Below are 25,666 nucleotides of genomic sequence, written 5' to 3' on the forward strand. Positions count from 1 at the left end.
AGTACATACACACATTCGTGCATGTGTGTGTGTGGAGGAGGCCAGAGGTCCATATTGGGTGTTATTCTTAAATCACTCTCAACCTTACTTTTTTGAGCCAGGCTCTCCCACTGAACCTGGAACTCGTGAATTCAGCTAGACCAGCCAACAGGCCCCTGGGAACTCCTCTGGCTCCACTGAGTAGCAGGTGTGCGCCCCAGCACCCAGCTTTTTATGTGGAAGCTGCAGATAGATCAGGGTCAGGTCCTCCTGGTTGAACAGCAGACAGTTTACCAACTGAGTAGAGGAGGAACTCCTTGGAGCCAAGCTTCCCCCACTCCAGCATCACTGACTAGACTGTACCATCATCCTGCCTGTGAAACAATCACTGGTGAGGAGAAGCCGTCACTGTGATGAGCACAGAACAATCTCACCCCGTCTTCAGGGTCCATAATTCGGACGAATCTCTCGAAAACAGTGCTACACCGAGAAACTTCAATCCGGAAACAACTGAAGGGTTCTTTCAGGAAGCGGGATGGGAAAGGGATGTTGGGTTGGCAGCCATAATCTGTATCCTAATCGTCTCTTTGAAGATACAGCCGTTACTAATGAGAAATTTCGACTCTGAGGCCACACTGCCATAATGATCAAGATAAACCAGATCTGTTAAGATGTCCATCCCTCAGCTGGGTAGTGGTGGCTCACGCCTTTAATCCCAGCATTCAGGAGGCAGAGCCAGGTGGATCTCTGTGAGTTCCAGGTCAGCCTGGTCTACAGACTGAGTTCCAGGAAAGCCACAAAGCTATACAGAGAAAACCTGTCTCGAAAAACCAAACAAAAAGATGTCTGTCCCTCACCAACAACTGAAATGAATGAATGTGTCCATAGGTCCTGAACAGGCAGCTTGGGCAGACCTCAAACAGGAGCCATTCACCCCTCCTCTGCCCAAGGGCACTTCTCTCCCAGATCTATTATCAGCTTCAGTTTGAGACACGGCTCAGAGCTTAAGAGTACACTGCTCATGCAGAGGACCTGGGCTCAGTTCCCAGCACCCTAATCAGGGGGCTCACAACTACCTGTGAGTCCAATTCTGGGGGGCACTACTGCTTTATTCTGGCCTCGAGGGGCACCCACACATACACGTACACATAAACCCACAGGGGCACACAGACATACATCTAAATCTTGAGAATGAACCCGAAACTCATTAAAGGCATCAACCCATTGATGGACTGTTTCAAAGAAAGTCATTGAGCCCTTACACTGAGTATGTAACAGTGAGTTCAGGAAAAGATCTTCCCCCCTACCCCCCCCCCACTTCATCCTTCCACCCTTCTCCTCATACAGCCGACACTGGCTTTGAACTCTTGAGGCTCCAGCCTTCACCTCCTGAGTGCTAACATTACACATGTGCATCACTGCACCCAACTGAAGAACGGTTTCCTTAGGCACTTGCTTAGCTATTTCCTCCACTCAGGTTGGCGGCAGGCAAACCTTTAACCACTGAAGCCATCTTGAGGGCCCTAAGTAGGTCAGGGACAGTTTCCTTAACTACTTGCTGGTAGCAGGCGCACATGTGTCCTCCAAACCCACGCTGCACCTTCCAGGACTTTCACAGTCCTCTAAGGATGCCTTAGGTGGGGAAGTTCAGATTTCTTCTCTTTTTCATTCTTTGAAAATGCAGTGGTATTTCTAGTTCTCTACATGTGTTTATCCTCTGTAGAGGTGGGAACATGTCATGTCACAGCAGAGTGTAGGCTAAAGAACATTCTATGGGAGTTTCTCTCTTTCCACCATGTGAATCCTGGGAGTTGGACTCAGGTTTAGCAACAAGTGTGTTTCCCTGGTGAGCCATTTCACCTGGCCTTCGTTTAAGCTTTGCATTACATTTATTTGTTTGTTTTATGGAGGGGAGCATGTGTACCACAGTGTGGAAGTCAGTTCTCTCCTTCATCAAGTGGATTCTTTTCTTTTTGGTTTTTTTCAAGACAGGGTTTCTCGATGTAGCTCTGCCCATCCTGGAACTTACTCTGTAGACCAGGCTGGCCTCAAACTCAAATTATTAGGATCCAACTCAGGGCCTCAGCGAGTGACTCTACCCACTGAATTATGTCATCAACCCTCAATAGTTCATTTTAAAAGGAGACGAAGTTATTGTTTCAACAAGAAAAAACATAGTACGTGTGTTTTTTTTCCTCTTTCATCTAAAGTTTTAAAACATCTTGCTGGCCTCAAAAAAGGCCAGCAAGATGTCTCAGTGGGTAAAGCAATATTCATGCAAAGCCTGGTGAACTGAGTTCAGCACCTGGAACCCATGTAAAAGGAAAAGGAAAGAGCTCTACATAGTTGCCCTCTGACTTGGGTATACATGAGGTGGCACACCCATGCTCACACATCATACTTTTTGTTTGTTTGTTTTGTTTTTTGAGACAGGGTCTCTCTGTGTAGTTTTTGTGGCTGTCCTGGATCTTGCTCTGTAGACCAGGCTGGCCTCGAACTCACAGAGATCCACCTGGCTCTCCTGCGATTAAAGGCGTGCGCCACTACTGCCATAGTAAATGATTTTAATGACATTTAAAAAAAAAAAAAAAAAAAAAAAAAAAAAAAAGAGCATCTTAGGGCCAGCCACTGATGCCTAGACTGAATGAGCTTCATTCCTGATTAAAGAAAATTGCAAACATTTTATACAGATAGTAAAACAGTCACTAAAGGCTGCCAGGTAGTATCATGACTACAAGTCAGTCTCCGGCCTACTTATTAATAAAAATGTCCTACAGTTGCTCTAAACCATCCTAAAATCAATCCCTTTTAGGAAACATGAGGGTGTTGGTAATCTTCAAAACTGCCACCTTTAGGAATGAAGTAATTCCTTGACACACCAGGCATCGCATTGCTTTACTTGAAGACTGACTGAATTCTAAGACACGAAGGCTTTTCAAAGCACCCACAGGGAAGTTTGGAGGCGCACAAACCAAGTGGTACTTAAGCCATTGGCCTGGAAGTAAGTGCAGATAGAGTGCTACAGGGTGCTAGCATCCTAGAGGCACAGCTGCTCCAAACAGACACAAAGTTAGCAATTTATAGACTAGTTATCCAGAGCCCTGGCAAAGGATACCAGGGCCCAAAGAACGTTACTGCCTCCGCAACAGAAGCTTTCAAATCCACGTTTCACTGCGGCTACTTTATGAGGAGTGGATCATAAAACCGTATTTAAACTCGACCTTCAACCCTCCAATTGTTTTACTTACAATTAAGTCAAAGCTTGGGGGTATTTATGGGCTAAAGGGTGGGCAGAGGGGTAAATGTAGGGGTGTGGTTTTCTTCAGGGACCTGAAGCTTCAGAACACCGGGAAATCAGAGCCCTGTGATCTTCGTTTGCTCAGGCGGGAACAATTCCCAGCATTTTTCCAAGGCTCCTTTCCCTTCTGGCAGATCTCGGCTGTCACGTGTAGCAGAGGCTCATTATCCCTGGAGGTATTTTAACTCTTTCTTCCCTCTCCAGTATGTACACCACAAAAGCCCTCTTCCAAAGCAGAGAACACTGACTAGAGCATGTAATGATTGAAGTTTTACTCACTTAAATAGGTTTATTACTTGTGTGTTACATATTTTGATAAAGAGGATAACACTTTCTTATTTGAGTACAATACTTGCATCCATCACAACAAAGGTCCTGACCTTTAAGTGTGTAAACCAGCTTATCTCCAACTTTGCCAGGGGTCCTGATACCTGTAGATGGCTATGCAACAATTTGAAGTACTTCTAACTATGCTGTGAAACATCTTATGAATGCAAGCCCCTGGTTAGTGTTCTGGGACATCTCTGAGCTTGGCACTGGGGAAAAGAGCAAATAGCAGAATTCTAAGAGTAAGGCAGGTTTAGTCTTTAGCTAAGTAAAACATCCATCGTTTCTCTCTTCCACAGAGGGACTAGTGACTAAGTTTTATCCCCCCCCCCCCCCCCCACCATTGCCAGTTGCTGATGATTCTCTACGTTGAAGTGCAGAAGCAAGAATCTGGAAGATCAATTACAGCCTCTGCCCTTCATATGGTATCCTTTACACATGTTTTGAAATGTCGCTAACTGAGAACAAACACCAATAAAGAAATGGATAAATGCTTCCTTTTTTGACATAACCTCAAGGTCCAGAAAAGGGGCATCAAGAAAAACTTCACTGTGTCTTTTAAAGAGTTACAGTAAAACTTGGAGCCGAAAATACTTATTTTTAAAGGTACTTCGGAAGCCAGGAGCGGGACTCACTGGATTCACAGGCTAGCTAGAGTGTCAGCAGCTGAGGGCAAGATCGGGGTGGGTGGGGTAGGAGCCCAATACACCGATAGATAAGGAGTCAAGACTTCCTGCAGTTTCTGTTCCGTTTGGTTTTGGTTTCTTCTGCCTGTCTGTCTTCTCTGAGTCACCCCTCCGTATCTCAAGATCTCCTAAAAAGACGAGTCTCTCCCCGTCTACAATTTTTAACAACTGTTTCAAAACACGCCAAGCTTCCTTCCCCTTTTGCTTTCCTCCCTCTCTGGGGAAGGAAGGGAACCATCCAACCTGAAAAGGTGAAGACTTCATCCTTTCTGTTTCTGATGAAATCGCCCTGCAATTGGTGTGAAGGTCGGGGGAGGTGTGGCTGACGCTGCACTTCACAAAACCCGGCCAATATGACCACAGGGAAATTCTCCTCGATAGGCCAGGAATCCCCCTAGCAAGGAAATCTCAACACTCGAGGGGATATCCCCGGCAACCTCTGCGGCCACTTTTAGAAACCACTCAGAGCCAAGTACAAGCAAGAAAGATGTTTCTCCATCAGTGAAAGAACAGATCCTAAGGGATAGAGGGGCGCGCGTAGGGGGCGAGGACTTGGGCGGGGGGTGACAGAGTCCTCTCCAACCCTCCTGAGAGGACCTGCCTCTCCTGTGCGTCCTGGCGAGTCCCGCATCATTCCACCCCACCCTAACTGCGCGGTGCTTGAAACGGGACACCGGCTCCCGGAGGCGAGTGCTTGTCTCGGAGCCCAACTCCCTCGGGTGGCACCAGCTAGCCAGCGCTCCCCTGGGGGACCGGTGCGCAGGTGACCGGGCTGGCCCTGGCTCTGCGCTGCCCTGAAGGTGACTAGGCTAGCCCGGGCTCTGTGCCTCCCTGCAGCTCCGGCGGCGGGCGGTCGTACCTCGGATGTAGGCGCACTTGCTCTCGTCCAGCTGGCTGGAGGCCGAGCCGCCCATGGCCGCGGTGCCGCACCGGAGGCAGAGGACTGACACCGACTGGGTCTGCTGCTCGCTGCCGAAGGTGGATGCGACCGGGAACTGGCTCTGTAATTAAAGGGCCAACTTCCTCGAGAGGCGTCGCCGGCGCGGGCGCCTCCTCCAGGTCCGCGCCCTCGGAAGACATGTGGGCCGGCCTGGGGGCTGTCTTCCCGCCCTCGCTGAGCCCCGGGGGCTGTCCAAGGAGCTCCGGGGACTGAAAAAGGACTTACCTCCTTCCTGCTCTTGGCTGACTTTTCACCAGTCTGGGGACAGCCCAGGCATGTCTTAGAGGGAGTGGAGAGAGCGGATCACTTCCAGGTGACTTTAAACGTCTGCCAGCTGGAAGCTTCATTCCCCCTATCCCACAGGTGGAGATCAAGAGCCCATTTGCCTTCCTGCTCTCCTGCCACCTGTCCAGGGTCTGTTTTCAAGGCCCTCCAGAAAGTTCCCTTGCCCGGAAGTCTGGGAACCAGAGAGAGCCATACCTTCCTGCAACCAAGCTGGACTTAGGCGGTGGGACATGGAGGGAAAGCCAGGCAGTCGAGGGAGAAGCCTGGCAAACACCAAGGCTGGTCTCTTACCCTCTAAGGTCTGCCTAAGACTCAAGGATCTGTCCTTGAGGCTTTGTCTCCTTACCAGATGGGAAATAGCTGGTAGGAAACGACAACAGTCTTTTCCCCACAACTGCGCTTGGCAGCCTCAGGCGAGATCAGCCTGGGCAGAGGGGGGTCCCCGGATTTCTCTCTGTTCTTAGTGATCAGATTGCTAGCCATTCCTACCAACTTAACCAGGCCTGAAGAGGACTTGAATTAAGGGTTCTCTACACCTGTCTCTGAAGATAATTCTCCAGAACTTTAACACAATATTTCTCACAACCAGTCACACAGTCTCTCATAATATATATATATATATCCTGTCTAATTTCAAAACATATCCAATGTCGGGCGAATTCTTTCATCTTCCACTGCCCTCATTTCGCCAAGGAGAACCACTTGTGTTACTCTCTGGGTGCCCTGTTTCATTCAAGACCACTCTGAAATTCTAGTATCTCTGGGCCAGAGAGTAGAGTGATGGCCCAGCATTCTGGAAGCTCTGGGTTTGAGTCTCATCATTTCAAAACCAAGGTGTGTCAGTGCACACCTGTAATCCCAGCCTTTGGGAAGTAAATACAGGAGGAGTGGGCTACATGGAGATTTGGGGGCTAACTTTTGCTACATGGGGTGCCTTTAATCCCAGCACTGGGAAGGCAGAGGCAGGTGGAGACCAGCCTGGTTTACAAAGCGAGTTCAGGACAGTCAGGGGCCAGAGATACACAGAGAAATTGTGTCTGGAGAAACCGCCACAGACAGAGATTTGGATAAAATACCTATACACATAAAATAAAATCTTCCAAAAATATTCTGGCTTGCTCCTGGAGTATATTTTTTCTGAGTAGTACTAATTCCTTCTGTTACAGAACATGATCTAATAGCTCCTCAGAATTCCGTCCTGGTTGAGGAAAGCAGACTCGGATCTCCCGCCAAAAGCAGTTGTCGCTTGTCTCTACTGGTACAGGTCATCTGAGTTTGGGAAGCAAGTAATTATTCTGATCTGTCTCTCTTCTTTTCTGTGTACTTCCAGGTGGAAAGATTTGTGTGGAGTAGAATCAACAAGTTTGTGACCCGTCCGGTTCAGCTTTGGAGCACTGATTGGTCACATGACCTGGTCAGATTGCCTAACTGTGGGGTTAGTCTTCTCGTTGTGAGAAAACGCTGAGGATAATCGGCTTAGCAGAATTAGTGTTTATCTGGCCACAGTTCAGAGGTTCAGACTGAGGCCCAGTGGTCGCATTACCTTCAAGCTTATGTCAGCACAGTGTATCATGAGGTGGTTTTGGTTTTTTTCATTTATTTATTTAGGGTTTTTCCTACCCCACCCCATCCCTGCCTTGGTTTTTGGAGACAAGGCTTTGCTCTGTAATCCAGGCTGGCTTCAAACCTACAATCCTCCTGTCCTGTTTCCTTAGTGCTGAAGATGCACTTAGCACCTGACTCAACATTACACTTCATGACAGGAACTTGTAGCGGAGCTGCTGGATGGTTCACAGCAGCTGGGCACCAGGAGGGGGCAGGAATCTTAGTATCTCCTTCAAGAACACACTTCAGTGACCTAACTTCCCTACCCTAGACTCTAGTTCCTGAAGGTTCCACCACCCTCCTTCAGCACTCGGGGCTGAAGACTAAGGTTTCAATACATGGACATTTGGGGAACATCCCTATGTGGGTTTCTTCATCAGTTATATGGAGTCAAAATCAATTTTCATCATTAAAACACCTAATGTACTCCAAGGAGCATAGTAAGACTACAGTGGGTGGATGCTGGGATTATCAGCAAGAGCAAGACTAGAAATGAAAGACATTTCTAGAAGTTGTTGTTGTTGTTGTTGTTGTTGTTTGAGACAGGGTTTCTCTGTGTAGTCCTGGCTTTCCTGAAACTTGCTCTGTAGACCAGGCTGGCCTTGAACTCAGAGGCCCACCTGCCTCTGCCCTCCGAGTGCTGAGATTAAAGGTGTGTGCCATCACCTCGTGGACATTTCTAGAATTTTAATTGACCCTTCAGATAATTCATGCTTCATCAAGATAGAAACAGGTGTTTTCCCCCTTCCTGCCCCAAAACAAGGATATTATTCTCTCAGTGGTTTATAAGAAATTCATTATTTTGATCTTTCTTACACTTATTTGCTTCAGGTGTGGAGCGTACACAGTGGTCAAGTGGTGCACAGAGAACCAGTTGCCAGAGTTAGTTTCCTCTTGATCTACCATGTGGTCCCAGGAATTGAACTCAGGTCATCAGACTTGGCACCACTACCCACTAAGCCATCTAGCTGGCCCCCAGAATTCTTTTTTTTTTTTTTTTAATTTCAGTCATAGTATCTAATACTTGCAAATCCTGTGTGAGTATCATTTTATTAATTACACTTTAAAACGAGTCTCTAAGCAATTCAATGACTTTATGAACCTAGCTCAATTTCCTATGACTCAAACCAGCTAGTTTAGAAATCTGTGCAGGGCTCTGTTCCTCCTGCATCAACACATTTTGCTTTGAAGTAATCTTAAGGCCACCTCTCCCATATCAATATCACAACCCAATATCACATATACGTTAAGATATAATCCATATACCATAAAATTCACTCCTTCGGATTATCCTTTTAAAGATGACAAGACTTTAATAGGTACTTAATACTCTTTTGTGGAGGCAGATTTTGAGACAGGGTTTCTCTGTGGCCCTGGCTGTCCTAGAACTCTCTCTGTAGACCAGGCTGGCCTGTAACTCACAGAGATTCACCTGCCTCTGCTTCCTGAGTGCAGGAAGGACTAAGGTGTTAAAAGGACTCCACCACTGCCTGACCTATAGTTAATACTCTTAAAGCTTGTGTGCTTGGGGATTTCCTTGCATGTCATGGAACTATGAACCCCTCATTTTCTGTGTTCTCATTGAGACAGAGGGCTCTGCCACTGTGTAATTGCTTACACTGCACGGGAGGTCACAGGCTTTGTATTTCTGCAAGTACCTTGCTCTGCTGGGTGAAACTGGAGCTGGAACTCTGTAGTTAGATGATTTCTAAGTCCATGAGGTGCTACATCAGGGAGCGATCCGGTTTAATCCTCACCAACCCACTGAAGGAAGTGCTATTTGTATTACCATTTTTGCAGATCAGGCAAACAACAGTAAGGAGTGTGTCTAAGGGCATCTGTGTTTTGGGTTATCACAGTTCATCTTTTTAAACCCTGTGCTGGTTCTTCTGTCCTAAACCTTGATTTTTGTCTGTTTTTGTGAGTAACCTAGGTTTTACTACAAAAAAAAAAATTAAATGACAGAGTTAAATTTAAAGAAAGGATAAAGATCACCCACCCACAAGCCAGTGATCAGTATCTTTGCATAAACCCAATTATCAGCTTGACGTACATTCTTACAGATTTTTGGATTATAAATGTCTGTGTAGCTATGATTTATAATTGTATAGAAACTTACAGTAGTTATTTGTCCAAGTGAAATAGTGTTTTAATATACAACTTTATGTATTTTTGGTCATAATTTTAAATATTTCTATTTAAATAAGTGTCTTTAAATAAGGTATTCCACTGTATAATGGATTTTAATTCAGGCACTCACCAGCAATGTGTGTGTGTGTATATGTTTCCCTATGCCTCTGTCACATCACAGACTTTTATAGTATTTATTATTATTTTATCAATATTTGTCAATTTGGGCATCCAAGTCAGGATGATATTCTGTTGTCCAAACTTCAAGTCCCTAGAGCCAAGGCTTGAATTTTTTCCCCCATGGACTTTCTAGCCATCCATGTTCCTCATCATGAATTTGGAAGGTCTTGACTTAGTAGTACAAGCATCAATCCCTTTGCTGTAGCATGGACTGCCGGTTAAGCACATCCTTCATACTGCAGCGTATTTCCCTAGGCTTTCTGTTGAATTTTCTCCTTTGAACATCGGCATCACCATGGGCAGACCAGTCAGTCCACTGAGCCTGTCTCGGGTGCATCCCATGTTTCCTTAACAGTCATCTTCATCTTTTCTTTTTATGAATGTCTGGTGCCTGACCTCTTACAGTCTGTGGCTCCTGGGGCTTTATACAAAATGAATTGACGATTCAAAGTCACTTCATGAGTTTTTTAAGTATCTCTTTATTTATCAGGGGCCTTACAGTTTGTTGAAATGAGTCAATTTCTTCTGTCCGGGCACAAGCTTCAGGTGGGGAAAAAAAAAAAACCATGTTTCTATCCTTTGTGGTTTGGGGAAATAACACCGTTTATCTTTTGTAGGGTGAAGTTTCTCCCATCCTGCCTGGCCACTAGGTCCAGACAAATCTCTCCCACCCGCAATCGCTCAGCCACTTATTAAATAATTACTCCCGGGTGGTGGTGGCGGCGGCGCACGCCTTTAATCCCAGCACCTGGGCTACCAAGTGAGTTCCAGGAAAGGCGCAAAGCTACACAGGGAAACCATGCCTCGAAAAATTACAAAAAAAATAATTACTTGGAGGTTTAATATTAATTATAAACTGTATGGCCTATGGCTTAGGCTTCTTGCTAGCTAGCTCTTATAACTTAACCCATTTCTATTCATCTATGTGTTGCCACATGGCCGTGGTATTACCGATCTGCTGGCATCTTGCTCCTTGGGCAGCGGGGCTGGCATCTCCCCACTCTGCCTTTCTTCTCTATCTCTTTCGGATTTTCCTGCCTGGCTCCATCCTGTCCTGCCATAGGCCTATGGGGCTTTATTTATTACCCAGTGGGAGCCACACATATTCACAGCGTACAGAAAGACATCCCACAGCAATCTTTCTTCTCTTTGTTTATTTGTTTAGAGTTGCTTCACTTTATTTTTAATTTGGGTTTGAGTTTGGGGTTGATTTGCTTCTTGTTTGCTTGTTTGTTTTGGAATTTTTGTTTTTTCAAGACAGGGTTTCTCAATGTGGCCCTGGCTGTCCTGAAACTCACTCTGTAGCCCAGGCTGGCTGTGAACGCAGAGATCTGCCTGCCTCTGCCTCCTGAGTGCTGGTTGTTTTAGATTTTTTGAGACTCTCTCTAGTAGCCCACGATGCCCTCAAACCTTCTAGGCAAGGATGGCCTTGAACTACTGATTCTCCTGCCTCTCCCTTCCAACTACTGGGATTAGAAGTGTGTGCTACTGGGCTGGAGAGATGGCTCAGTGGTTAAGAGCATTGAATGCTCTTCCAGAGGTCCTGAGTTCAAGTTCCAGAAACCACATGGTGGCTCACAACCACCTGTAATGAGATCTGGTGCCCTCTTCTGACCTGCAGGGATATATGCAGACAGAATACTGTATACACAATAAATAAATAAATTTTTTAAAAAAAGAGAAGTGTGTGCTACCATAAGAACTCAGGGAGACTGTGGCAGTATGCACAGGACCTGCCCAGATCCAAGACAGATAGGATCCCAGCACTGAGAAAGGGAAGTAGACATGAGCTCCTCCCTAACCAAAAAACTATCTCCAACTGACAACCACTTGCAAAGGAAAAATTAGTTTTCCAATAGAGTCTCACTGGGTACACAAAACATACTTGGGGAGGCCCCATGCCCAGCAGTAGATGGCCAACAAAGACAAACTGAATGACATTTTTCCACATCTTTTTTTTGTCTCATGTTGCTTTGTTTGACATTTTTTTTTTCTTACAGATCTTTTGCCTATATGTTATGGTTTCTGATTTTGTGTTTTTATGAGTTTTGTGTTTGCATGTACAAGGTTTTCATGCTTTTCTTTGTTTATTGTTATTACTGTTATTTATGTATCTTCTTGTTTCTTTTATTTGCTTGCTTGCTTTCTAAAGAGAGAGAGAAAGAAGCTGTGTAGCTGGATAGAGATGAGGGAGGATCTAGGAGATGAGGGACAGGAAACCACGATCAAAACGTATTGTATGGAAAAAAATTCTTTTCAGTTTTAAAAAAAGAAAGAAGTATGTGCTATGCCCAACATAACTCTAGTTTTCTAAGGTTCACATTTCAGACCTTTAAACTTAGGATATATGAAAATTAAATATCGTATGTACTGTATTTTACATATGCTAGCACATACTCTCTAATTGTAGCTAGTGTGATAACATCTATGAAAAGATAATCTAGCAGGTTTTGTTGTTTTGTTTTGTTTTTATCAGTGTGGTTCTTTCTTTTCGTGAGTATATTACAGTACTTATATGACCAGCGTCTAAGGCTCGAGGGAGAGGCAGTATCAATAGAAGGAAAAAAGTAAATCTAGTTTTTAAAATTACTTATTATCATTGTATGTACATGTATGTGTGTTCACACTCACGTGCAGCCCATGATATGTGTGTATGCACATGTGTGTGCACGTGTGTGTGCACGTGTGTGTGTGTGTGTGTGTGTGTGTGTGTGCACTAGTGCCACAGCACTTACTTGGAGGTCAGAGGACAACTTAATGTAATGAGTTCTCTCCTTCTACTTTTATGTGGGTCCCAGGTCTCCAGGTAAGTGCCCTTACCCACTAAGCCATCTCACTGGGCACTATATGTGTGTGTGTGTGTGTGTGTGTGTGTGTGTGTGTGTGTGTGTGTTTTCACAACATAGAAAGCTAAGCTGACTAAAATACTTTCTGGATGATTCTGCAGACAAGACTCAGCTGGAGCTCCAGAGTATGCAAAGTCTGGCTTTTAGAAAGATATCAGATATATATTGTTTTTTCTTTTTGCTTTTTCCTTTTTTTGTTTTTATGGGTGAGTGGTGGCATACACTTTTAATCCCTCACTCAGAAGACAGAGGCAGAGACAAGTGGATCTCTGTGAGTTTGCCAGCCTGGTCTACAGAATAAGTTCCAGAAGTCAGGGCTCTTTCACAGAGAAACCTTGTCTCGAAAAACAAAAAAATAAATGGATGAATGAATAAATAAATAAAAAGGAAGAAAGAAAAAGAAAAAAAGAAACATTTATTCAATGTGATTGTGAATCATTGTAAATAAAGACAAGAGACACTGACTCTAGAACCAGACACATTTAAAGGTGCCTATCCCATCTTCAAACCCAACAAGACCAGAGCAGCCCAGATCCCTTTGGGAAAGCTCTAGGTATGTTGTGGCCCAAGGTAGCCAGATTCTACTGAAGGCCAAGCTCTAACCCATCTTGGATTGAGGGGGTAAAAGATGTTGCCTTTAGTGCACAAAGGGAAGAGCGCCACCTGCCGGGTTGCTAATGATACTCCGTGCCTGGGCGGGGCCTCCAGGCAGAGAGAACCATCAACACCAGTCTAACTGGTTTCACCTAGCCTCTCCCCAGCTAGAGTAGTTTCACAGTCATCTGACACTATCATGAGCTTCTTACAAACATTTCTTTTTCTCAGTTCACAAAAGAGTTACTGTCCTAGAAGGACGTTTCCTGGAAGTCCGGTCTGTTATTTAATAGTGCAAGCTTAGTACTCACCATGTGTAGCATACATCTTAGTATTAATTTTAATTCAGTTTCTAAAGATCAGTTCCCTGTGCTCTTTATAGTACAAATCACCAACTCATATTAATTCTCATAGTCAGGTATCAAAAGTTGCTGGAAGGTGGCTTGCCAGGTTTGTGACTTTGAGTCTGATGTGTTTACATCACTGGGAAGAAGCATTGGTGGGGAACCCTTGAGGACACTGGGAACGAGAGGCGCTGGTACCTCGAAGTGAAGAGGGATATTGCAGCAGTAGCATTGTGTGGAAGTTCTCCGTGTGGTGAAGGGAGTTTTATTATTGCAGACCGCATCCTCCTAGCATCCCCCCCCCCCCACACACACACACTTAGACTTGTGAATAGTTGCATTCACAAATGGAATGAAGAGCAGGGAAGAGATGTCCAGATATTTATGACGTCTGTATGGAAAGAATATACCCATTCCTAGATGGCATGGCTAACTATACCTGATTAAAATTGTCTTCATCCACACCTCCTTAAATTCTGTCTCCTGTGTGATGGTGGGCCACTTATTTCCCTTAGGCTACACATGATAACAATATCATATCAAATGTGTTTCTATTTGATCAGACTGCTTTCCACTTAAAATTTAGCTAAGATCAGCTCACTGCCAGAATCACATTTGAAAGGAGAATGAAGGCGTCAACTCCGAGTATTTACATATGGGTACTATGCTAATTCTCCTAACCCAGGTCAATCACCATCTTGACCAGGATTATTGGTTTTCAGGAAGACTGGCACCCCCTGAGGTTGCTAAGCTAAGGATATGTATCTTGAGCTGCCAAATGGGTATTTGTCAACCAGAAGCAGAGCCCCTGCTTGAAAGAAAAAGAAATGTTCTGATGACATCTCATTTGTTTCATCCTGGTTTATCCAGTTCTACAAAACAATAAATCTGCCTGGGTTTTTGCTTCTTGTTTTGTTTTGTTTTACTTTGAAATGGATTTCTGTCTTCCTTCCCATCCTTGAGCGTTTTGATAAATTCAGGGCTTAAATAGTGCTTATTTGCCGGATAAAATCATTCTACGGGTGTCTTATGTCCTTGTATATGGTTGGTTAAGACAAACATAAATGGACATCCTTTTCTATGACTCCATCAGCGGACGCCAACCAGGGTCAGTGCTCACAGTATACGGCCATTCACTTTTCTTAGCAATTTGTCATTCTTTGTAGTCCATTTGGAAAGTGATTTTCTTTCATCCAAGACATTTGATTGATTATTGACTGCATTATACACCGATCCCAGCTTAGATTTAAAGGTAGCTGGCTCAAATTTTGGCAAGAGAATCAAAGTCCTTCTATGAGTAATGACCTCTGCACATGAGCATACACACACACACACACACACACACACACACACACACACACACATTTCTAATTTACATTTGACCCCTTTTTAATTAGATTCGGAAAATTGTAAATTTTAGCTCCAGTCATGATACTGTTAGATAAGGAAGGAGGCACTGTAGAGTTGGGGTTTGAATTAAGGCAGATTGGCCAAAACTGATGCATTCATGGTTCTGCTTTACCTGGTATCTTTAAAGTTAGAGACATGGGTTGGGGATTTAGCTCAGTGGTAGAGCACTTGCCTAGCAAGCGCAAGGCCCTGGGTTCGATCCTCAGCTCAAAAAAAAAAAAAAAAAAAAAAGAATTTGAAGGGATCCTGCTGGAGGGGGCGCTGTATCTTCTGGGAACACAAAGAAAATTTTAGGATTATGGAGTAGCCCATTAGGGTGAACCTCTGAGCCAGTTGCCTTGAAACCATTCTTGATGTCAGATCATCTGGGCCATGGTGTCATCGGAGACCTTTCAGGTGGTCTTGGCTGATCAAACCTGATGTATCTTAATCTGGAACAAATCCACAGCCACTGGCTTTCTGTGGAAACAAAAGCAGAGACTCCTTTCCAAAGCAACATATCCTTATATCCAAATTTTGAAGTCAAGGTACCTTTAAAATTTACATATTTGTTTAACTCAACAGCTTTTATGATCAAATCTTTTTCTGTAGTTAAAAATCCCAAAGACAACATAAACCAGATTCTCTGTGTAATATCCATCTTTGTAAGACTGAAACACCACTGTGGCTGCTGACTCCGCCCACCTCAGCTTCCCAACATGGCGGTGGTACAGTTTACCGCCAGCTCTGGGTCTGGAGCCATGTGTACCATCAACTATCAGAAGCAGTTCTATCAAAGCAGTGCATAGCCCAGAAACCTTTTTTTTTTTTTTTTTTTTTTTTTTTAAACTCGCAAAGGCTAAATCCACCATGCAGCAGAGTAAAGCGTCGCTTATAGATTCCTCATTCCCACCACACTGCAGGTCAGACGCACACGCCAGGAACCCGCCATAGTAGCTCAAACCGGCAGGCTGCCACTAACTTGAGAGAGACAATTAGGAAGCTGTTTTTAGCTCCGTCTTAGAATCTTTTTTCTCAGGTTTTAGGTGGAAACTCTTGCCCCACGTTGGGCGCCATTTGTAGTTAAAGTTGTCCTGCCTGGCCCAGTCAAGACAAATCTCTCTTACCCACCAGTCCCACAGTTGCTCAGACCCAACCAAGAAAGCACACAGAAACTTACATTGTTTAGAAACTGTATGGCCATGGCAAGCTTCTTGTTATCTGCTTCTTCTCTCTTAAATTAACCCATTTCTGTTAGTCTATACTTTGCCACATGGCTTGTGGCTTACCAGTGTCTTTACATGTTGCTTTTCATGGCGGCTGCTGGCGGTGTCTCTCCCCAGCCTTCTACTTCCCAGAATTCTCTTCTCTTTGTCCCGCCTATACTTCCTGCCTGGCCACTGGCCAATCAGAACTTTATTTACACAGAGGGATATCCACAGCAGAGACAGACAGGCAGGTCAGAAGTTCGAGACTGTCCTCTGCTATGAAGGGGTGAGAGCTTGGGCTGAGAACACGGTCATTAGCAGATAGAGTGAGAGCCTCCACAGGGAGGGCAGAATGTTATGAGAGGGAGCTGCTTTCAGGAAGGTGCGGAAGAAGGAAGGACTAACATAGAATGGACCTTATACACAATTCATTGCTTTAGGCACTGTTGAGTGTACAAGTCACCAGACTGTACAACCATAATCACTATTCAGTGTTCCCCCACTGACCCAAACAGAAATCTTACCATCGTTAAGCAGTCGCTCACCACTCCTCCCCCTCTACACCCACTGCTACCTGGAGTCTACGTTCTGTCACTGTGAATTTGCCTAGTCTGGGTTCCTCATCAGAGCAGATTTGGAATACTTCTCCTTTTTGTTTCCGTAGTATTTCTTCTTGAATGAATGTTTAATTGTGTGTCTGTGTGTGGGCATTTAACTGAGTGTGGGTGCTGGCAAATGCCAGTGGAGGGGGTCAGAGCCTCCGGAGCCGCAGTTACAGGTGGCTGGGAGCTGCCTGATGTGGGTGCTGGGAACAGAACTCAGGTCCTCTGCGAGAGCGGTACAAGCTCTTAACCACTGAGCCATCCCACCAGCCCCACCTTTACTATCGGCCTATTTCACTGAGACTAACGCCTTCAAGTTTCTCACGTAGCATGTGTCAGAATATCATTCCTTTTACACAGTTTCATTTTGTTTTGTTTTGCTTTAAGACAAGGTCTCATGTAGCCCAGCCTCAAACTCATTATGTAGCTGAGGATGACCTTGAACTTCTGGCCCTCCTGCCTCCATCTCCTGAGTGCTGAAATTACAGGTCAATGTCCCACACCTGACTGTATGTGATACTAGGGACTGAACCCAGGGCTTCATTCCCAGAAAGGCACTTTATCAACTAACCTACATCTCAAGCCCCCATATTGCACTTTTTGTGATCAGGAAATTGAAGCAAGAAGGATAGTAATTGTGGATACATCAGGACTAAATGCAATATTCCAATTGCAGTGTGTGCTGGGGGAGGAAGAAAGGAAAGATGGAGGGAGAGAGAGAAGGAGACAAATGAACTGGGAGGCTAGAACAGATGGCTGAGTGCAGGAGCAGAGAAGTCTAAACAGAGTAGCAAAGGCATCTTGGAGTTGGAAACCAACAGACAGTCTGAGAACCAGAGAGAAAGCTGCATTCCCAGCCAGACAGTGTGGTGCATGCCTTTAATCCCAGCACTTGAGAGGCAGAGGCAGGCGGATCTCTGTGAGTTCGAGGCCAGCCTGGTCTACAGAGTGGGTTCCAAGACAGCTAGGGCTACACAGAGAAACCCTGAAACCCTGTCTTGAAGAAGAAGAAGAAGAAGAAGGAGAAGAAGAAGAAGAAGAAGAAGAAGAAGAAGAAGAAGAAGAAGAAGAAGAAGAAGAAGAAGAAGAGGAAGAAGAGGAAGGAGAAGGAGACAGAGACAGCTGCATTCCCACTTATCAAGGCCTGGCGGGCATTAGCTTTGCCTGAACAGTTCAGGGAGATGAGGGATATGTATGGCACCTATGTCTTTGGCCTCTTGCTTCTCTACTGGTTAAAGAAGAAGGGTTAAGAGAAGCTAGAGAGGCACTTCAAGAATAGATCCTCATGACAGATGGACATGCAAATGGACGGAGAGAAATCCCAGATTATGTCAAAAGCTAGATGTGGTGAGCCTTATTGAGAAAGGCAGCTTCATTTAGAGAAGCTGAGACTGGAGACACCATAGGGATGAATGAATTAAAGAGAAGTAAGCAATTGGAACTAAAGCAACCAGGAGCCTGTACACACAGGACCAGGGCTCCCAAATCTTTAAGGCAGTTGAGGAACCTATCACTTCTGACTGCTCCTATTTGATGTTCGTGTTTCTGAAACCTCAAAAGACATCAGTACAACTCTGCTCAAAAGAAAAAAGTATTCTGGTTGGCTGTAGAGATGTAAGCATAGTACCAGCATGTGGTAGGCTGGAGTAGGAAGTATGAGTTCAAGGCTATCCTGTATTCCATAGCAAGATCCTGTCTCAAAACAAAATGAGACATTCTGAACGCTTTCAATTTCTACAGGTGAATGTAACATGAATTGCTAAATGGCCTTATTTAATAAAAAAAAAAAAACCTGGAGCCAGATATTGGTGTGAAAGCTGAGAGATCAGAAAAGCAGAAAGAAACCAGCTGCATTCTTTTTTGTTTGTTTGTTTTTTTGAGACAGGGTTTCTCTGTAGCTTTGCGCCTTTCCTGGAACTTGCTTTGGAGACCAGGCTGGCCTCAAATTCTCAGAGATCCGCCTGCCTCTGCCGCCCAGTGCTGGGATTAAAGGCATGCGTCACCACTGCCTAGATTTTTTTGGGGGGGGGGGCAGCCACATTCTTAGGACTAGGAAATCCTCAGCCAAGAGAGAGCTACTTCCCATATACTCACACCTATAAACCTCTCTGTGCCCTGCCATCTTACTTCCTTTTTCTGCCCAACTACATCACTTCCTCTCTCTGCCCAGCTCTATCACTTCCTGTCTGTCTGTACAGACCTCCAGACCTCCATGGTTAGTGCTGGGATTAAAAGCTTGTGTCACCACACCTGGCTGGCTCTGTTCCCAGTGTGGCCTTGAACTCACAGAGATCTAGATGGATCTCTGCCTCCCGAATGCTAGGATTAAAGGTGTGTGCCACCATTGCCTGACTTCTATGTTTAATATAGTGGCTGGCTTTGTCCTCTGATCTCTAGATAAGCTTTATTGGGGTGCACAAATAAAATATCACCACAGGTGAACGCTGTGAATGTCTCTTTGAGCAAATAAGGTTGTTTTTGTTTTGTTTGTTTGTTTGTTTTTGGTTTTTCAAGACAGGGTTTCTCTGTGTAGCTTTGGAGCCTGTCCTGGAACTCACTCTGTAGCCCAGGCTAGCCTCAAACTCACAGAGATCCACCTGGTTCTGTCTCCCAAGTGCTGGGATTAAAGGTGTACGCCACCACCACCCAGCTTGAGCAAATAAGTTTTAAACAAGAAGCTTGGCTCACTAAACAGCAGTAACTACCCACAATGATTTTGTCTTGTAGTAAACACACCCACTAAGCTCCCACGTCTTAGAATTGACTACTTTTGATGAAAACATCCAAGAACAGGATCAGCAATATGAATCAACAAACATAGGCACTTACCACAGGCCAGACAACCTTAGCTTCATTCCTGAGATGCACACAGTGGAAGGAGGGAACTGACTCCTGAAAGTTGTCCTCTGACTTCCAAATGTATGCAGTGGCACACCCACAACACCCCCCCCCAACACATACATACACACACAGCATATAAGTAAATAATTAAATCTAATTTTTTTAAATCCAAGAATATAAAAAAGTTATAGGGCAGTGGTTCTCAACCTGTGGGTCGATATCAGATATTTATATTACAATTCAGAACAGTAGAAAAATTGCAGTTATAAAGTAGCAATGAAAATAATTTTATAGTCAGGGGTCACCACCACATGAGGAACTGTATTAAAGGGTCACAGCATTAGGAAGGTTGAGAACCACAGTTGTAGAGGTTATTTTACACAACCAACTATCTTCAGTCTTTCAAATATATGGACATTTAACTTGAGGTCTGATATGTGGGCTATCCTGGAAAAGTCCCATGCTTTGGGGAGAATGAACAACTGTTGTGAGGTAGAGGACTCCACACTATGATGGTTGACCTCAGTTGTCTATTTGTTTAGCTGTGTGTAGGAGACTGGTAAAGCCAGCTCCTGGGTACATATCTGAGAATGTTTCCAAAAAGGATCAACCACGGGATCAAGTGTAGCGCCATCCAAACAAGTGGAGGACCAAGACCAAGATAGGACAGAGGACCAAGAGAGGAGGGAGCCAGCTAGTAAAGACACCCCTCTGCATACTTCCAGTCTACCCCAGGGCAAGGGGACAGCCTCTGCCGTATGCTCCTAGCATAATGTTTTCCCCACCATGGTTTGATAAACAGCGAATTCTTTCCAAAGCATGTACGTGATCCATTCTTGTAACCCCAGAACTTGGAAGACTGAAATGGGATGGTAGTTGGAGGCCAGCCTGGACTATCTGGTAAGATCCTGTATGAAGATAACTAAATAAGGCAGCCTGAGCTACATAGGGAGGGAGTTCCAGTCTAGGCAAGGGCACAGAGTGAGATCTAGCTTCACAAAAAGGCAGGGGGTCGGGGGAGCTTCTGTTTCAATTGTTCTGGGCTCTGTCTGCTGGTACCAAGGATCGTGCTGAGATGGGCACTTAGTGTGGACTTGGGTCTTTTCTGAGCTTGGACCCTGGTCTATTTCTCCTCTGTTTGTTGCTGCTTTCGAATAGCTTTGTCTTCAAGGCCCGGCTCCTAAAAGGAGGGAAAAAAAATATTGAGAGAGGCTGAGGAACAGGTCTTACCCCTTCCACCCTCTACAGGTCATTTCAGCCATATGGGAAGGCAGCCTGGACACTAATAACTGCTACCTCTTCATAAGCTGTGGTCAGTAACAACAATCGATGTCCAAAGCATTTGATATGGAGAGATCAGAGCCCTTTTGCCCATCTGGGGGCCTAGAAGTTGTGTCTGAGCTTTGCCAGACAGGCACACGGTGGCCTGCTACAGGGCTAGAGCACTGAGGTGGCGAGTGCTACTGTGCTGAGAGCTGAGACTGACTGAAGGAAACCTAATCTGCTCTTCTTTGTCTAAGCCTTTCCCCAGACGTTCAACAGACCGTGGATTCCCATAGTCGTCTGTTGTGGAATGTTCCTTTACACTGTGTGAAGATATGTCACTCAGATTGGTTTAATAAAAACGGCCAATAGCTAGGCAGGATTTGGAGGGCAGAGAGAATGCTGGGAAGAAGGTGGAGTTACAAGCCAGACGCAGAGGAAATAAGACTTTCAGGATGAGAGGTAAAAAGCCACAAGCCACGTGGCGGCTCATACATGAATAGGAATGGGTTCATCTAAATTATAAGAGATCATTAGAAACAAGCCTAGGGTGTGGGGGTCCCCCCAAGCATCCCGGCTAGAAGGGAAATGACCCGTGTGAGGTAAGAAGGAGACTCATTCAGCAGGACTTAATTAGCCGGTGCTGGTTCAAACTTCTGGAGTCTGACATTAGGCCAGTTTATTTTAGACATATTTAAGTCCAATTATCCCAGTCCTGTGTGCACAATAAAGCTTAAGGCATGGTGACATCGAGACTCTTTTGCAAAGTACATGTGACCTCCACCGTGAAGATGGATTCTATAGCTTAAGGGCCTAAGATCTGGTGTGGTCTCTGAACAGAACAGCATAGAGGTCAGCAGGCTTTGAAGTGCTTGTGATAGCTCCCCCGAGGATGGGTTCTACTGACTGAGAGCTGAAGATAAAGGGCTAGGGAGGGGAAGTCTGGAACAAATATTCCAGGGTATTTGGGTGAGGCCTGGCCCTACAGACAGATAGCAAAGGTCACCAGGTTATTAACAGCACCCGCTCCCAGCCTTCTGGGTGAAAAACAGGTATCCATTTCCTCTATTGAGAAGACAACCATAATTAACATTCCTGGGTTCTCCAGTGATAGTCTGTGAGCACTCAGGCCTTCGACACCAGAGTCCTATGATCTAAACTCTTCTGTTCTCAGAATTCCCATCAACCCTCCTGAGAATCTCACCACTCTAAAATAAAGATATGCTATCAAATTATTTTCCTCAAGCTATTTTCGTCCCTAAAATAAATTCTGCTACCACTTGTAAAGATCATTTTCTTCACCTTCCTACATCTTAAAAGACTTCATATTTATCTAGTCACGGACCATTATCAAGCCTGTGGTCATTATGCTTATTAAAAGTCTATTGTGATTTGAATCCTAGATGTTCCTGCCAAGGACTCATATGTTCACAGTTTGGTGAGCTTTTGGGAAATCAGTGGGTTCTAAGAACTTCCTTGATGGAGTCATAATATGATCATTGTATTGGGAGGTAGGGCTAAGGGCAGGAAGTCACTGGAACCATGCCCTGGAAGATGTATCTTAACTCATTTCCCCCACCACCTTTCTTTCTGTCTTGTCTCTTAGTGTGGGACCTAGGGCACACTTCCCACAGTGGTGTTCAGGTCTACATCAATGCAGCTGTCTGACCGTGGACCAGAGTCTCTGAGACTAGGAGCCAAAGAAAAATGTTATACCTTTAAGTTGTTTTAGCTAAAGAGGAAAAGTCTGACTAACTCAAGATGATAAGCTGATCAAAAACCAAAATGCAGCCAGGCAGTGGTGACACACGACTTTAATCCCAGCACACCGGAGGCAGAGGCAGGAGGATCTCTGAGTTCAAAGCCAGCTTGGTCTACAGAGGGAGTTCGAGGACAGCCAGAGCTACAGAGAAACCCTGTCTCAGAAAAAAAGGAAAGAAAATGCAAAATGAAATTGTTGTGTTTTTAAAGCGGCAGGAAGGAGTCACACCGTACATCAGGGCCCATGTAAGAGGTTTATTGAGGGGAGGGGAGCAGAGAAGGGGCAGAGAAGGGGGCATGGACTGGTCCCTGGGTTGAGAATGAAGGAAGAGATATAGAGAGACATGCGAGGTGTACAGGGCCCGCCTTCTATACGGAAATGTAGTAGCAAATGTGCACAAATGGCTGCAGCTGAGGATCTATCCTGCAGGACCCTAAGGGAAGGCCAGTACAGATGTCTAAATGCTAACAGAAATAAGAAGGATGAGAGAGAGAGAGAAAGAGAGAGAGAGAGAGGGAGGGAGGGAGAGAGGAGAAGGAGCAAAGATGCCGTCTCCTCAGGGAGGCAAACCACCAACAGACAGGAAAGAGATTTCACTGAATTAAGAACACTCATTAATAGAAATTTGAAAAGACGTGTTTCACACACCAGAACACTTCAGGAGCTGGGAGTGTTACTCAGTTGGTAGAGGGCTAGCCTAGCATGCACAAGACCCTGGAATCGATCCCCAGCATCACACAAACTGGGCATGGTGGTACCTGCTTGCAATCCTAACACTTGGGAGATAGAGGCAAGAGCATCAGAGGTTCCAGGGCGGCCCAGTTACATAGGGAGTTCAAGACCAGCTTGAGCTAGAGATTGTCTTCAAAACCAAGTCCACTACTGCAGGCAGTACTCCACTTACAGCCCAGCCTACTACCCTCTTACAGGGTACTCAAGTAACCTTTCTTAAAAAGGAAAGCTGGGGCTGCCAAGACGGCTGGAAGGGTAAAGCTCTTCCTTTGCAAGCCCATCGGTCAAACTTCAATCCTTGGAAACCATATACCGGTGGGAAGAGAGAGCCAGTTCCACAAAGTTGTCCTCTGACCTCTCCATGTACACCCTACATATACAAATGCACACACACACATCGCACACATATAGACACATGCACACACACATGTACACACATGGACAAACATGAACATGTCCACATGTTCCTATACACATGTGCATGCACACAATGAAGACAAATGTTTTTAAAGAAATGCACTTAAGTAACTATTTATTTTTGCTGCATAAACTAGATCTAAATTCAATCATCTAGCTATTTAATAGTTTGTGAGAGCATCAAATGAAATAGGCTTTGGTATTTAACCATGTCTATTCAAGATACAAGAGTCCCTGATCATAGCTAATACTGTTTCTCATTTTCAAGTCAATGTCAGTCTTGAAACCATCCATTCTCTCTGAGGCCTCCGAAAGTTACTCCATATTCCAGTGACCTTGGACCTCCGGGCTCTGTTTCCTTTTTTTAATCTTCCAGAGACTGGCTTGGAACAGCATTCTCAGAAAATAACAAGCTACAGATTGTTTATTTCACACCTCGTGGTACCCCCAACGAGAACGACAGCTTGTAATAACTAAACAAATTAAATTAGTGGAAGGCCAGCTTATGATGAGGCCGTACTAGCTAGATAATTAACAGATCTGGGTCGCCAGCCTGTCTGCCAAGAATACACTTAATAATGAGTTAAGAAACACTTATTAGCATCTATTATGTCTTACCATTTCAGATAGATGCTCTCCCTTAACCCTTACAGCCAGGCCACAAGGTATGTCTAAATATCTTTATTTTGTAGTAAGGAACATTAGGCTGGAACAAGTCAACAATGGTCACACACACACACACACACACACACACACACACACACACACACCAATTAAGCAGCTAGAAAGCCAGGCAGAGTGGTAGTCAGCTATAACTCCAGCATGTGGGACAAGAGGCAGAAAGATTATGAATGAAGACCAGCCTGAGCTACAGAGCAAGATAGAGATTGGACTCTGGCAAGATGGCTCAGTGCATCGAGGGCTCTTCTGCCAAACTTGATAACCTGGCTTTGATCCCCAGAACCCACATGGCAGATGGAGAGAACCAGCTCCTGCAAGATGTCCTCTGAGCCCCACATGCTGACCTCATCACACAACTGCCCCCCAGTGAATAAGCAATGTGATTTTAAAAACAGCTTAAAGATCAAGGTCTGCCTGGACTACATAAGGAGACTTGTCTCAAAATAAATAAATAAGAACTAAGAAGTGATAGAACCTTACATAAACTTAATATTTTTTCCAACTCAAAAGTCTATTATGGCTGGGCGGTGGTGGCGCACGCCTTTAATTCCAGCACTCCAGAGGCAGAACCAGGCAGATCTCTCTGAGTTCGAAGCCAGCCTGGGCTACCAAGTGAGTTCCAGGAAAGGTGCAAAGCTACACAGAGAAACCCTGTCTCGAAAAACTAAAAAAAATAAAAAGTCTATTATGCCTTTTTTTTTTTTTTTTTTTTTTGGTAAAATACTTTTTGTTGTTGTTGGGTTTTTTTTGTTTTTGTTTTTGTTTTTGTTTTTGTTTTTTGTAGTGCTAGGAAGGGCCTTGAGAATCCTAGGCAGAGATTCTATCATTGAGCTACAATCCCATCCTCTGTACGCTGGAATACTATGAGGTTTTGTCACGTGGGGCTGCCGGCCATTTTAATATATTCATTCACAGTATTTCATCCAGAATTGGGAAATAGAGCAACTTCCCCACTGATACCATGGCTCCACTGGGCACATACAAATCAAGTTTCACTTGACTTACTTTTAAATTTATGTTTCTAGGTTTTTTGTTTTGTTTTGTTTTGTTTTGTTTTGTTTTGTTTTGTTTTGTTGTTCTAGACAGGGTTGCTCTGTATAACAGTCCTAGCTGTCCTGGTACTCACTTTTTAGACCAGACTGGCCTTGAACTTACAGAGATCTGCCTGCCGAGTGCTGGGAGTAAAGGCATGTGCCACCATCACCCGGCTTGTGTTTCTAGCTTTAAGAAACTTAAATCCTTTCAAGGAAACAGTTTAAATGTTTTTTTTTCAAACAGTAATCTTATTTGTGTTTGAGATGAGCCTTACGTATTTCCTAAAGTATTTACTGAATCTTGGCAGGGGTTTATTTCACCCAACAGATAAAGTAAAATATACACAAATGTTTTTTAAAGTTATTTATTTATTTATTTTTATTTGATTTTATTTTGAGAAAGGGTCTCGATATGTAGCTCAGGCTGGCCTGGAACTCATTATGTAGACCAGGCTGGCCTTGAATTCACAGAGATCTATCTGCCTTTGCCTCCTGAGTGTTAGGATTAAAGGTATGCACCACC

The 25,666-nt window shown here is 44.6% G+C and overlaps 1 protein-coding gene across 1 annotated transcript in view; it reads right to left on the reverse strand.

Annotated features, from left to right (window-relative positions):
• Positions 1 to 5,280, reverse strand: part of Niban1 (niban apoptosis regulator 1) — a 148,320-nt gene extending 143,040 nt beyond the window's left edge. Inside the window, 1 exon segment of the mRNA XM_036202396.1 lies at positions 5,150 to 5,280. Coding sequence (XP_036058289.1) covers positions 5,150 to 5,204 — 55 coding nt within the window. The 5' untranslated portion in view covers positions 5,205 to 5,280.
• Between the last annotated feature and the right edge of the window lie 20,386 nt (positions 5,281 to 25,666).

Source organism: Onychomys torridus, chromosome 11 (assembly GCF_903995425.1).
Source record: "Onychomys torridus chromosome 11, mOncTor1.1, whole genome shotgun sequence".
NCBI classification, from domain to species: Eukaryota; Metazoa; Chordata; class Mammalia; order Rodentia; family Cricetidae; genus Onychomys; species Onychomys torridus.